This window comes from Hylobates moloch, unplaced genomic scaffold (genome assembly GCF_009828535.3).
Source record: "Hylobates moloch isolate HMO894 unplaced genomic scaffold, HMol_V3 SCAFFOLD_15, whole genome shotgun sequence".
In the NCBI taxonomy this organism is placed as follows: Eukaryota; Metazoa; Chordata; class Mammalia; order Primates; family Hylobatidae; genus Hylobates; species Hylobates moloch.
The window spans coordinates 94047676-94061876 of NW_026652290.1; the positions used below are offsets into that span (position 1 = coordinate 94047676).

The 14201-nt window shown below is 57.9% G+C and overlaps 1 protein-coding gene across 6 annotated transcripts in view; it reads right to left on the reverse strand.

Moving 5' to 3' along the window:
• Positions 1–14201, reverse strand: part of KDM4B (lysine demethylase 4B) — a 187374-nt gene that overhangs the window by 37895 nt on the left and 135278 nt on the right. For 5 of the 6 annotated variants that reach the window (XM_032178568.2, XM_032178567.2, XM_032178569.2 and 2 more), the window contains exon 10: positions 6100–6296. In XM_032178568.2, coding sequence (XP_032034459.1) covers positions 6100–6296 — 197 coding nt within the window. Of the gene's footprint in view, positions 1–3575; positions 5139–6099; positions 6297–14201 lie in introns of those variants that run through there. The other variant, XM_032178571.2, reaches the window with a different exon arrangement.

Here is a 14201-nt window from a genome sequence, read left to right on the forward strand (position 1 = left end):
ACAGGTGCTGAAGGTGTGGCCATCCTTGCTCGCCTCCATGACCGTCCCCTTCTCTCCCTGCACCTGCCACCGTCTTCCACTGCAGCCAAATTCCACATTTACGCTTTTATGCCCCATAAACAATGTGCAGCCATGAGCCACAGAGCAACTTGGGCCGCATTCCCTGCCCCCACCCTGGGGTCTGGGACTGGCCTCCTGCTTTGGACGCCTAGCTTCCTTGGTATCTCTGAGCTCCCTGCCACTGCTCTTAAACTCCTGTTGTGGTCCCCTATGCAGGGTGTCCCCTTCTCTCCATGACACCCCTGGAGGTCTTGGTTCCTTCTCCCATGATCTTGAGACTCCCCTTGACTCTCCTGGGTTAGATCTTGTTTCCGCAATCCCATGGCTTTCTCGGTTTACATTCTTTTTAAGCTGGAGCACATCCTGCAGCAGCTTCCTGAGAAAGGAGGTGGAATACGAGACTCTGTGCGTCTAAAAAGATCCTTATTCCCCTCACACATTTCTTGACAATGTGGCTAGGTAAAAGATTTGGGGAGAATTATTCCTCTTCTGACTTTTGAAGGCCTTTTTCCTTTGTCTTTTAGCTGTGGCATTAAGACTGTAAATCCAATGCTAATACGATCTCCTGTTCTTTTTTTTTTTTTTTTTTTTGTAGAGACATCGTCTTGCCATGTTGCCCAGGCTGACCTCGAACTCTTGGCCTCAAGTGATCCTCCTGCCTTGGCCTCCCACAGTGCTGGGATCACAGGCATGAGCTACCATGCCCAGCCCCAGTCTGGTGAGCTGTTTATGTGATCTGTTCGCTCTGGAAGCTTTCAGGGCCTTTGTTTAATCCAGGAGTTATGAAATTTCACAGCCGATGCGTTGTGGTTTGGGTAATTTCCATTCTTGGGTGGACTTTTTAACCTGGAAATGCAAAGTCTTTGGATCCGGGGACACTTTTCTTTTCTCTTTTTCTGAAACTCCTATCAGGGGCTAGATTTCCTGGACTATACCTCTGACTTCCTGATCCTTCCTATCTTCCAGCTCTGTCAGTCAGTGCTGTGGGAGGGGCTTCTTCAAGGGCCTCCCTGTCAGTCAGTGCTGTGGGAGGGGCTTCTTCAAGGGCCTCCCAATCCACTGTGGGCTTGTCTCTTCTCTAGATGGTAACATCCGAGAGCCACTCGTTCCTGGAATGTTTCTTCTTCACAGCAATGGCTCTTCTTCCATGATGCAAAGTCCCAGCCCGCTCCAGGGCCCTGCACTCACTGCATCCTCTTTCCTCGGAGCTCTGCCCTTCTTTGCTGTGCAGGCCCTGCCTTTGCCATGGGAGCACGGCCTCCAATGTGTCGGGCCCCCTGGCCATTGATCCCTCTGTGCACGGTGCCAAGCCGTGTGTGAGATGGGCCTGGTGAAGGCAGTGGCAGGGGCTGCTGAGGGCAGGAGCCTGTGACTTTAGGAGAGCCCCAGTATCAGCATATGTGGCTTTGCTCCACTGGGCCTCTTTGTTCTCTGGCAGAGGACCCCCACCCCCTCTATTGTCTCTCCTGGCCTTGGGGGTGGGGGGGATGTGAGGCTGGCAGCTGGGCCCCACTGCCCACTCCAGGAAGGCACCTCCCTTCTGCCCGGAGCCACCCACTGTCTTCTGCTGGTTGCTCCCACATCCCCCCAGCACCCCCAGGGGCTGCCCATGTCTGCCCGCTGTGTCTTTCTGCGGCCCCGTGATAAGTTCCCCTTGCAGCCCCCCAGGAGCTGCCCACGTCTACCCACTGTGTCTTTCTGCCGCCCCGTGGTGCAGCCCAGCTGCTCCCTGCTGGCTGTCCTCCCGGTCACCAGCCCATGGGGTCTCCTGCCCACCCTTCCCTGCTTTTCAAAGCCTGGAGACGTGCTCAGCTGCCACTGCCCCCTCTCCCGTTCTCTGCACTTCACTCTCTTGCGTTCCAGTTGCGTTTCAGGAGAGAGTGGAGATAAATAAGCACTTAGCCTGCCAGGCTTAACTGGACGCCCCGGGCTCATTCCTATGAGCCAAATGTCGGGACGCAGTCCAGACAACTGCACTATATTTCCAAGGTGGAAGCAGGTGTCCTTTGCAGCTTGTATGGCAGGAGGCGGGGTGGACGGCCTCCGGCCCTGTCACCCAGTAACATGGGGCACCTGCAGCACCCTGAGTGGGACGGTCAGCTCTGAGTGCCACGCTGGCTCAGGGCTTCTCACAGGGCGGGGAGGACTGGGAGGCTGGCCCCAGGCTGAGCCCTCAGAGCCGCCCACCCCCCACCCAAAGTGGCCCAGTGCTCCCTGCCCCCAAGACTAGACCCTGTGCTGAGGAATTTCACCTTTGAGGAAATGAAGGGCAGCTCTAGGAAAGAGACAGGCGACAGCGAGTGAGTCCCTGAGGCTGCACACTCCCTGCAGGGGCTGGCAGGTCCCTGTGCTCGTGAGGTTCTGTCCCTGAGGGCTGAGGTCCCTGTTGGTGGGGAGGGCTCAGGAATGCAGCTGGGGTGCGGCAGCCCTGACAGGAGTCGGGGCCAGAGGCGTGGTGGTGTCCTGCACTGGCGCAAGGGCGACAGGCCAAGGCAGAGCCGGAGGGGACAGGCAGCACGGAGCTTGGAGGGGTAGGGGAGATGAGGCCTGGGCCCAGCCAGGCTCACAGAGCAGCAGTGGGCCAGGGAGGCTGTGGTGAGGCGGGTGCACAGATGTCCTGCAGGGAGCGCGTACCTGCTGGAGCACGTGCACATGGCGCTTCTCGCGTGGAAAGAGTTTGCATGGAGGAGCGCCGCGTGGGTGCCAGAGAGCACTGTGAGGGCTCCGGCTCAGGCGGGGCACCAGAACGCACAGCGCCACCGGGAGTGGGGAGGCTGAGGGCACCCGCCAGGAGCCAGGCTGCAGTTTTAGGCGACCCATCCATCAGGGGGAAGAATACAAACAGCCCCCAACGCTTGCCCAACGAGATTTAGTTCCGGAAGAGACCCGTGTAAGGTGTCGAGCGGGGAGTAGACCGTGTCCTCTGAGCTCAGGCAGCTGTGCCGAACCATCCGCACCCCACGGGGCACCTGGTAAACACATGGGGGCCGTCCCACAGCCACGCCGAGGGCAGGGAAGGCTGGACTGCACTGGTGCGAGGGCACGGCGCCCACCCTGACGCCATTCCTTGGTCTAGGGCAGGGGTTCCCACCCGGGGGACTGGGCGATGTCTGGGGACATCTGTGGTTGTCACGACTTGGGGAGCTCCTGGCATGGAGTGGGTGGAGGCCAGGGATACTGCTCATTACCCTGCAGGGCCCATGATGCTCCCCCAACCAGAGAAGGATCCAGCCTGTGTCCCCAAGCCCCTTGTCTGGGAGACAGACCCAGTCCACTGTGTCTCCCGATCCAGCCTGAGCCACAGATGCTCAGACAGGGCTGCCCTGGCCCCAAGATATGCCCTCAGGGAGGGAGCCTGGCTCAGGGGAAAAGGCAGGCCACGTGGAGAGGGCACTGCTCAGGGGGAACCGACCACCACCCTGGTGGAGGGAGGGGCAGCTTGGGCTTTGAAACGTGAGTCACCCATCTGCCTCTCCAGAGAAAAGCACCCCCCATGACTTAAAAAAAAAAAAAAAAAAAGTGAATCAGCCTTGTTTTACATACTGAAGGCTTTAAAGAAAATTATATCCTTGGGAAGCTGACTTCATTTGTTATTCGGGCTCGCTGCTGAGTGAAGGCAGCCCCCAGGATGGCGGCATGGGAGACGGCGGGAGGGGGGCTCCTGGGAGGAGCAGGTCGTGACTAGAAGCGAGGCGGCAGCCGGGGCAGGGAGGCCAGGCCGCGCAAGGGCTGGTTCTGGGGGGTCCACTTCCTGCGTGCAAAGAAGGTTCCGAGCAGCGGTGAGTGCAGCGGCTTCCACATCTCCTCCTGGCAGGCAATTTAGACGGCCTCTAGTCCCATTCCACTCCTGGAACGTAGCGCCAGTTTATTGGCAATCCGCTCTGTTGACCAATTAGCCTGAGCCACAATCAATTAACCATTATGCAAATAGCACGTCTGGCTGGGCCTGGGCGCTGGGGTGCACGAGCTCTGTGCTGCGGGGGCCGCCTGGAGTAGCCTCACCAGGAGGCAGCTCTTCATGAGGAGCACGCAGGAGGCAGGAAATCAAAAGGACAGATAACAAGAGCAGAAGAGACAGCTTCACCTTGGCAGGGCTGTCAGGAGGGGCTGTGAAAACACTCGGGGCGGAGGGAACATTCTCCGAGACAGGCTGTGAGGTGGGGAAGACAGAGGAGGCCGGGACAGACGCCCAGACCGCCCAGGAGTCCCAGACTCACAGACAGATGGACGTGTTGAAAAAGAAGGCGCCCAGTTAGAGGAGAAGGTTCTGGACCAGAAGTGACTTTTCAGAAACCAGTTCCAAGGCCTGTTTCTGCAGAGCGTGGTGGGGGGCCAAGGCTGAGCCACCCCCAACCTTGGTGCTCAGTAGCTGGGTCTCATGTGGGCACCATCCATCGCCAGCTGGGACAAGATCAAGGCAGCAGTGACTGGATGGCTGCAGAGGGAAGGCCACTGCTCAAAGGGAAGGGGGAGGCTGCCCCCACACCAGGGCCACCACTATTGGCTCAAAGACCAGACCTGCCAGCAGCCTGTCTGGGTACGACCCACAAGCTGGGAACAGTGTTTACATGTTTTTTTGTTTGTTTGTTTTTTTCCTGGAGAGACAAGGTCTTGCTCTGTCATTCAGGCTGGAGTGCAGTGGTACGATCTGGGCTCACTGCAGCCTTGACCTCCTGGGCTTAAGTGATCTTTCCACCTCAGCCTCCTGAGTAGCTGGGACCACAGGAGCACACCACCACACCCAGCTAATTTTAAAATTTTTTGTAGAGATGGTGTCTCAGTATGTTGCCCAGGCTGGTCTCAAACCCCTGGACTCAAGCAATCCTCCTTCCTTGGCCTCCAAAGTGCAGAGATTACAGGTGTGAGCGACCGTGCCTGGCCAATGTTCACATTTTTAAGTGGCTCAAAACAGAAAAAGTATCATATTTGGTAGCATGTGAAAATCACGAGATCCGGATTTGAGGATCTGTAAACAAAGCTTCACGGACACAGCCACGCGCATTTCTTCACTGTCTATCATCTGCAGGGGTCTTGAGTTGCCATGTGGAGTCGAGTCGTCAAGACACAGAAGGTCTGGCCTGCAAAGTCGCCAAGTCACAAATGTTTGCTCTCTGGCCCTTACCAGGAGAAATCGGCTGAGCCCACTCTGTGCTGTCCCTCCCGGCTCCAGCTCGTGCTCAGGGGCTCCCTGAATGTTCCTTGGGCACCAAACAGGAGTGAGATCTGTCGACAACTGTGCCGAGGGCAGCTCAGAGCCCTGGAAGCCTGGACACTTCCCAGAGGAGGGGCTGGGGAGGCTGGCACTCGCCTTCACTCTGGGCATGAAGTGGATCTCCTCCTTGGCCGGGACCTGCCTCCGTGTCCCCACGGCCTCTTGCGGTCGGAAGTCAAGAGGCTGCAGATGCTTTGCCCTCTCCTCCAGGTGGATGCCAGATACCTGACTGGGAGGGTCTGTGTGGCAGTGGGGACCCCAATGCGCAGGGAGGGGTTCTGAGTGGGAGGAGGGCATCCAGGGTCATGCCAGGGGCCAGCCTTCTGCAATCCTCTCCATGATCTCAAATCCAAGCAGCCCCACCTGATGCCCTGTGAGTCCTCGCAGGGGACCCGCCTGCTCTCAGCGCCTGGGAGGGGCCCGAGTAGCCGGACAGCAGAAATGCGATGAGTGAGAGGGACATGGAGCCATGTGGCTGGTGACTCTGCCAAGGCAATGGCACGGGGCCTGGGGCCGCCCAGGGTCAGCCTCCTGGCGGGGACATGACAGGGAGTACGGGGAGCCCACGGGTGTGAACGGCACAGACACTGCCCGCCAGGGCAGGGCCCACCCACCCCACAAGGCGAGGCCTTGAGAGAACACTGCCTCAGACTCGAGGAGAAACAGAACAGGAGGAGGATGAAAGCGGAGGCGGGGTGGGAACAGGAAGAAAGGGAGGAGTGGGACACAGCCCGGAGCCTCTGCCAGTGGGAAGGGGCCTGGGCCACCCGGCAGGGCCACCCTCCATCACGCTGGGCCAGTCACGCGGCAGTGCCTTGGCAACTCACCTGCGGAGGAGCTTGGCCTTCAGCGAGGCCCGGGACGCACTCCAGGAGCTCAGCTCAGGGCTGGTGAGCGCCGTGGGCCGCGTGTGGTCCAGCACCGTGAGGTCCTTGCCCTGCTTCCACAGCTCGTAGCGCTCGGGCTGCAGGATGCGCACGAACACGTCCATGGAGATCTTGACCATGTCCTTCCGGCACGTGCACTGTGGCAGGAGACAGGCGCCTGAGCCCTCGCACCGCACCCGGACGGCTGGCTCCACACACCCCACCCCAGAGCAGGTAGGGCCCACAGCCCGGGCCTCCCACACCCTATCCCACCGCTGAGCTTTCCACTTGCTTCTAGAACATTTTTCTTTTCGAGACAGGGTCTCACTCTGTCGCCCAGGCTGGAGTGCAGTGGTGCAATCATGGCTCACTGCAGCCTCAACCTCTTAGGCTCAAGCGATTCTCCCGCCTCAGCCTCCCAAGTAGCTGGGACTACAGGCACCAACCACCACGTCTGGCTAATTCTTAAGAGAATTTTTAGAGATAGGGTCTCGCTATGTTGCTCAGGCTAGTCTTGAACTTCTGGGTTCAAGTGATCCTCTTGCCTCAGCCTTCCAAAGCCCTGGGATTACAGGTGTGCACCACCACTCCTGTTCTGTTTCTAGAACTTCTATCACAAGTCAGGAAATGGCATCCCCCAGTTGTGAGTCCTTGGTTTGCCTCCATGTAGTTAGAACAGCCACTGAGCAAACACCCAAGAGAAATGGGGGCTGGGCGTGGCTCGATGAGGGGCCTGAGGTTCAGGACTGGGCACTGTCCCACGCACAGCTGTCCGGAGACCAGCGAGGCTGAGGTTCAGATGCCTCCTGTTGGTTCAGGCAAAAATCTCCCTCCCGTCAGACGCGGGTGCCCCCAGATAGGTAAAAATGGATACGGAGTATTTTATAACAGCAATCGTTCCAAGAGGACTGGGAAGAAGGGAGACAACGGCAGTCCCCAAAGAGCTGAGAGAACAGGAATCCCGGAATGTGACAACGGCCCCTCCTCAGGAGGCCTCACGAGGTGGCCCACAGGCTCCCGCGCACCTCACCTGACTGCCTCCAGCTTGCAGGGCTGGAGGGACACCAATGTTAACGAAGAAGACGCTGAGGGTCTGGGAGGCTCAGGGACTCAGCAGCTAAGAAAGGACATTAACGTGCCACGTGCTGCGGCCGGCTTGCCTGGGGTCTTGGGGGAATTGAGCAAACACCCAATAGGATGGCCCCTTGTGTTTGGGAACCTCAAGCGGGTGGCAAGGATGAGCTGAAGTCCCCTCCAGCTGCCTCCCAGGCAGACCTGCCACCCTCACGCCCTCAGTCCTTCCCAGGTCACTGTTCTTGGTGGCTCTGCCGCTGCGTCACTTTGGTCACACTGGGCACTGTGAAGGATGTTCTGCAGGTGACCTGGTGACGCTCAACATTTCAGGGACTTGGGGCCAGAGAAGCCAGGCCCCAGGGGGCATGAACCCAGATGCCCAAGCAGCGATGACCACCATGGCAATCAGATCCCAGGAGGTGGCCAGGAAGCTCTGGTCTGTCACTTACCTACTGGGACGAGGCTGAGATGGGGCTGGAAAAACCCCAACCTCAAGAGGAAGGGGGAAAGGGCAGGCTGGCCAACTGACACACAGGCCCAAACGCTAAGTGTTTTCAGCTTCGAGAAACTCTGCACCGTGCCTCAAAAGCATCACGGACGATGGGCAAATGCACATGCGTGGCTGTGTGTCAATAAAACTTTACTGATAAACAGAGGCCAGGGCCAGAGTTGACCCGCGGGCAGCAGTTTGGAAATTCCTGGTCTAGACTCTAGGGGACAAAGTAGCCCCTAGGAGTCTCCACAGGCATGGGGGAGGGCCATGCGGAAGCTCGGGGTGTGGGGGGCAGAGGCACAGGCCCCCCCTCTGAAGGGGGCACAGACCTCATCTCCTGCTGGGGAGAGGCAGGCCCAGGGACCACGTGCCAGACACAGGCTGCCCCTACCTCTGCCAACCCTCATCTCAGCCTCAGAAGCCCACAGGGAACTTTCTGCCTCTCCATCAAACAGGCACAGGAGAAGCCCATTTCCAAAAATCGTGAGACACTCTTCTGTTTCAAGTACCTGTCTTGCTGTCACCACCCGTGCTCAATGGGATGAAGGAAACGGGAAGGGAAAGACTTAATTCAACGCGACTATTCCCTTGCCCTGACAAACCTTTCCAGGCGGCCTGCACTTTGCTTGGAGACACTGACATATTTACGACCCCAAATCTGACGCGGTTGGGGACAGCAGAAACCTTCCTGTGGAATTTCCTGCAGCTCGTGCCTCCCCCCACCTTACCCCGTCCCAGGGGGACCATGGAACCTTCTGCTGGATCCAGGAGCAGGGGCTTGGGAACAGTTAGAGCCCTGCCATGCTGAGCAGGAGGGAATATTTATGGCCCAGCAATTCCCAGCAAACTCAATTCATTTAATGAAAGATAGCGTGGGAGAGAAAGGCTGGTGGTGTCATTTGGCCGTGGAGTGGCAGGAGCACAGATGGTGCCCGCGTTTCAGACTCCTGGCCAGGCCGACTGCCCCGGCATCCCCATCCACAGCAGCTTAGGGGATTTGTATTGAGCAGCTTTGCAATTGCTTTTCCTTAAGTAATTAAAAAAAGCACCTGTGTGCACCCGTGAATGGGGAGAAGCAGACACGCTCCATGGAGCGCATTGCCGCGGCCTGGAGCCTGGCCTGAGCCCCCTTGCCCGGCTGGGGCTGGCCCAGCTCCAGATGCATCCCCTGCTCCGGGGGCTGATGCCACTGCCAGGACAAAGCTACTGGTGCCAGCCTGCCCACGGCTGGACTGGAAGGAGGTGGCGGCTGGGAGCATTCCTGCAAGTCTCCACGTGGCTCTGCAGGGAGCTGGGGAGCCAGGACACCCAAGAAGCAAACAGTAGGAAGGAGGCCAAGCCGGTGGGTCACAGGGAGGGAAGCACAGCCTCATGGATCAAGGACACAGAGCAGTCACTTCTGAGTGCTGGGCAGCTCAGCAGGGCCGCAGTGTGGGAGAGAAACCCGCTAGGGCTGGTGAGGAGACCCAGCTCCCCTTAGCAGCAGCCTCCTGCCGAACATGCCCAGCCCCCACTGTGAGCCACCAACTCTGGCCTCCTGTGATGGGCTGTGCGCCTGTGGGAGCCACGTGCCCATGAAAAAGGTGAGCCAGGCACGTGAGGACTTCTGTGGGCTGTTCTACTGTGGCTGGGAAGGGTTCAGAGCAGGCCGGAGGGAGCCTCACCACAGAGTCCTGGAGCAGGGCAGACCTCGCTGTCTATTTTCATTAGCGAGGCCCCTGACTGCTCTCACCACAGCCCTGTCTAGCTCCCCACTCTCTGGGACACACGTGCCTGTGAGGCTGTGCAGGAGTGACTGGAGGGGACGGGCCCTGCCCGCTCCAATTCCTGCTCCCCGACTTGGTGGTCCTCTGTCAGCACTCGCCACAGATAAGGCAGGCGCCATCCGGGGGAATCTGGCTGTGTCATTAGTTTCTGATGGAGAAATCAGGCACAAACAGGGCAAGAGGAGGTCTGTGCAGCCCCCGAAGGCCTAAGCACACCCCAGGGCCCTGTGTCCCATTGTGTGGCATGATACACGCAGCCACTAGAACCGTGTACATGGGTGAGGCCGCCCTGAGAGCTGCTGGGGAAGCTGGGCGCGTCTGGCCAAGGCAGGGTGGCAGTGCCCCCTCAGTGCTGAGCAGCCTCTGGGTACAGGTGGAGGTCCGAGACCAGGAGGTGGGGACTCAGGTGAGGAATGCGGAGCATGAAGCCAGGGTCCCACCCTCAGTCTCCACTGAGGGTCTTTGTTCCCAAATACGACGCATTCTCTGCGGTCACGGCCCTGGGTTGCCCTGCCTTGGGGTCAGCCTCTCATCTACAGGTTGGGCCCACCAACTGCAGGCTCTCTGCCCCCACCACTCTCCCCAACCCTAAGATCCTGGTCTCACCGCTCTGCGCTGGGCTGGAACCCATAAGCTTCTTCTGGTTCTCAGATAAGGCCAGCAGAGCAGAGTCTCAAAGCAAGGCCACCCCTCTTGGCGCCCCAGACGCCAAGCAGAACTGGGTTCTTAGACAGTGCTCATGTCAGGGGGCGGCCTGACCACCCTGCCAAGTGCACCTCTGGGGGCCTGGACAGTGCCGCTTGCCAGCGAATCAGCAGAGGCTTCACAGTGCTCCTGCATGCAGGAGACACGCATTGCCCAAAGCTAGCGACAGCAGAGGCAGGGGTGGCTGCTGGGTCCTGCGGAATCCCCCAGAGGAGGAGGGTGGGTCAGCATCACGGCCCCCACTCGGCCCCCAGTGAGCATGCAGCAGACCCTGGCAGCCTCAGGAGGGTGCAAGGAGGAGCTGAGCAGCTCTTCCAAGCTGCAGACAATGGGCGGAACGTGGATCTTTGCACACTCCAGGCAAGCTTGTCCCTAATCTCCCCCTGCTAGCAATCTTGCCTAAGGAAGGAAGGAATTCAAAGATGTCTTTGCTTTTATACTGAAAGACAAGTACGCTTGCGCACATACACACATCACAGTGACTCTAACCAAACCGTTCAACCATCGTGGACAGACTAAATGAACAACACGGAACAGGGAGGCGTGCGCTGGGAAGATGCAGTCTACAGGACCCTTTCAATGACAGAAACGTCCTCAGGATGTGTCTGTTATCTGAAGAAACACAAAATGCATGGTCATGAATATAGCAAGAGCCCAATGATGGGCAGAGGTCTCTAAAGACAGGGAAATGCATCAAAACAATAACTGTGGTTCTTTCAATTGTGAGATTAAACACTTCTGCACTACTTATTTCTCTAAATCTCTTTATTGAAAAGGCATATCATCTAAGGTAGGCCCATGGGCCACATCTGGCCTGCCACTTGTTTTGGTGAATAAAATTTTATTGGCACATAGCCATGCCCATTCGTTTAGGTATCACCCACAGCTGTGTTCACGCTACAAGGGCAGGGCTGAACATTCACGATGGGGAATGCACCGCCTGCAACGCTGCAAACAGTCACTATCAGGTCCTTTACAATAAGTTTGGGCTGACTCAAATGGTGGCTCACACCTGTAATCCCAGCACTTTGGGAGGCTGAGGCAGGAGGATCGCTTGTGGCCAGGAGTTCAAAACCAGCCTGGGCAACATAACATAGCAAGACGCTGTCTCTACAAAAATTTATTTTTAAAATTAGGTGAGTGTGGTGGTGCACGCCTATTGTCCTAGCTACTTGGGAGGCTGAGGTGGGAGGATCACCTGAGCCCAGGCGGTCAAGGCTGCAGTGAGCTGTGATCATGCCACAGCACTCCAGCCTGGGCAACAGACTGAGACCCTGTCTCAAAAGAAAAAGCTTGCTGAAGCCTGACTTAAGTCATGAAGTAACTTTTCTAGTGTAACTCGCAGTGTAACAGCCTCGGGGTGAACACCACGTCCCACAGACCAGCTTCAGCACACTCTGGGAGCCATCGCAGGTGTGTCTGTATAGACATGGGCAGGAGTCCCAGCTCGTACGGAGCATGGCAGCGGTGCACGCTCCACCACCGGCTTCCGGGCCTCTGACTGCCCCTGCCGGGAAGCAGCCCGGCTCCAGGCATGGAGAGTCCCAGCCTCCCGCTCTGCCCCACTCTTGGTCCTGTGCCCTCTGCACCATCAGCCCAAGGTGTCCATGTACTGTGGGCACGCTGCCCCCAGAACTCAGGGGCAGCTCAGGGAGCCGGGCCCACTGCACCTCAGCCTCATGGGGACCTGGATCCTGCTACCCGGACAGAGCCCAGGGGGTGCAATTCTCCCAGCCTCACCACCTGACCCAGCTCCAAACTCCCGGAGCCCACGGACTTCGCACATTCCGGCTGGGATGGCCCCAGTTGTCTTAATGAGCCCAGACACTCATACATGGGAGAAAACAGCAATTCAGGTTCCTGAAATGACAACTTCAGGACCTGGAGTCAGGCTCTGGTTCTCCCAGGTTTGCTGAGACCTGCCCAGGGTCTGGGGAAGAGAAGAGGCATGGCCTGAGAGTGAGGTTTTTTGTTTCTAATTTTTGGGAGGTGTGAGGGTGTCCATTTTCTCACTGACATCAGTTCCAATACGTTCCACCTAAAAGCAGTCCAATTTTGGAAGCTCCCGAGGGACATACATGAGGTCTGAATCCTGGAAGTGGCGTTCCCAGACAAAACCCCCTTCCAAGACAGAGCATTCCTGTGCCTGCTCTTCGCCAGGTTCAGAACTGTCTGGCTCACAACTGAAAGCACATTTTAAGGACCTTTAATTTCCCAAGATTTTAGTTGCTAGGAAAAAAAAAAAGGTACTGATCTTAGATTAGGTTCTGCAATTGTGGCCATAAAAACCCAGAGCAAAACGGTTTCCAACTTTTAGCTCAAAAAGAGTCACGTCTCCCATGTCTGAACTATTACAGGCTCTGAATTAACAAGTCTGAATTAACATAGTTTTATCGTGCAACGTCGGGCTCCTGCCCTGAAGCAGCTCATAGTGTAACTGGGAGACAAAATAAGCACATATGAGAAGCCAGGGGACCCAGGAGCAGAAAGGGGCAGGTGCCCAGGAGCTGCACTGGCATGCCTGCTCGTCCTGCTGCTGTCGGGGTGGAGGTGCACCAGCTAGAGCGAGCTCCTCTGCTTCTTGGGGTCCTGTCAGTGGGACTCATTGGCCAGGGATTCGGCCAGCCTCCCTGCCACCTGCCCAGCAGCCACAGGACACTTTTTCCCAGATAAAAAGGGGAGGGCCAGACTGCAGGCAGCCGTGGGGAGGGCCCCTCCTTCTGCCCCCACCCACCCCATGATGTGCGGGTGGCCAAGCCTCAGGAGCTTGGAAGCCACTCAGAAGGTGGCTGGCCTGCCCTGGTTCTACGGGAGGTGGCCGTGCACCCCCGTGCCCTGTGTCACCTCCTTCAGGACCAGGGCAGGGTGGGGAAGAGGATCGGGAAGGGAACAGGGTGTAGAGCAAGCCTCACAGAGCAGAAGCTGGGCCCCCCAGGCTCGGGGCCGTTCCCTCCATCCTTCTCCAACAAAGACCCTCCTGACATGGCTAACATGAGTATCCACTGACAGATGCCATCACAGACCCTTAAGAAAAACCTGGGGTGGAGAGAGGGCCTAGCAGGAGGCTCGACCAGCTGTTGCAGCTGCTTGCAAATGACAGGCCTGGGATTGATGGCCGTTGAGTTCAGGGGACCTGGACTAACCTCAGCACCGCTGCTGCTGGCTGGCCCCTGTCACCTGGTGCCCAAACACCAAGCCAAAGAGCTGGAAGCAATGCGGCCATCACCTGCCCCTGAAGACTGACGCATCCGACAGCCCGATATTCCCGACGCAGGCCTCAGAGGACCCGCTGCTACCTTCCCAGGAAAATGAGAAAGCGGGTGGGGCTGCTGGTTTGCCTCTGGTTATGCAGAGCGAGACCCGATGCAGAGATAAATAGATTTCTTTTTTCCAAAGCATGAAAAAAATAGAAATAAGAATGTCGATGGGCTCGGAGCCGGCAGCCGCACAGCCCAGGGCCTGCTGCAGGACGTCGTGCCAACCGAAATTGGCTTGTGTGGTGCCTGCTGCAGAGAGCGGGGGAAGGGGTCAGAGAGCTGAGGAGTGGCCAGGCCTTCCCGGTGCCTGCAGGAAGCACACACTGACCCTGGGCTCTGCACACTCACCGGCCCCACTGGCAGCAGTGCCTTCCAAAAGGGGGTGCCACCAACTGCCCCACACATCCTGCCCTGTCCTGCAGGCCATCACGAGGACTGGCCTGTGCGGGAGGGGTGGGTACGTGGTGGGCAGGGCCGTAGTCGGGGGGGGCGACTTTGGCTCCATCTTGCACTCCCCAGGGCTTTAAAGTGAAATAAATTTAACCTTTTCATAGGAATAAATATTAATGTCCAATAAAACTTGGAGATCTTATTACTTAGCATCGCCACAGCACCAGATGTGAAGAGCTCTTCACCACTCAGAGACTGCTCCCAGGGGGGCCAGTGGAAGGGAGCGGGGGGAGAGAGACGCTGGCGTCAGGGGCAGCATCCACAGGCCGCAGCACTCTCTCCAATGGGCGGGGTGGGTGCTGCACCCATCACCTGTCA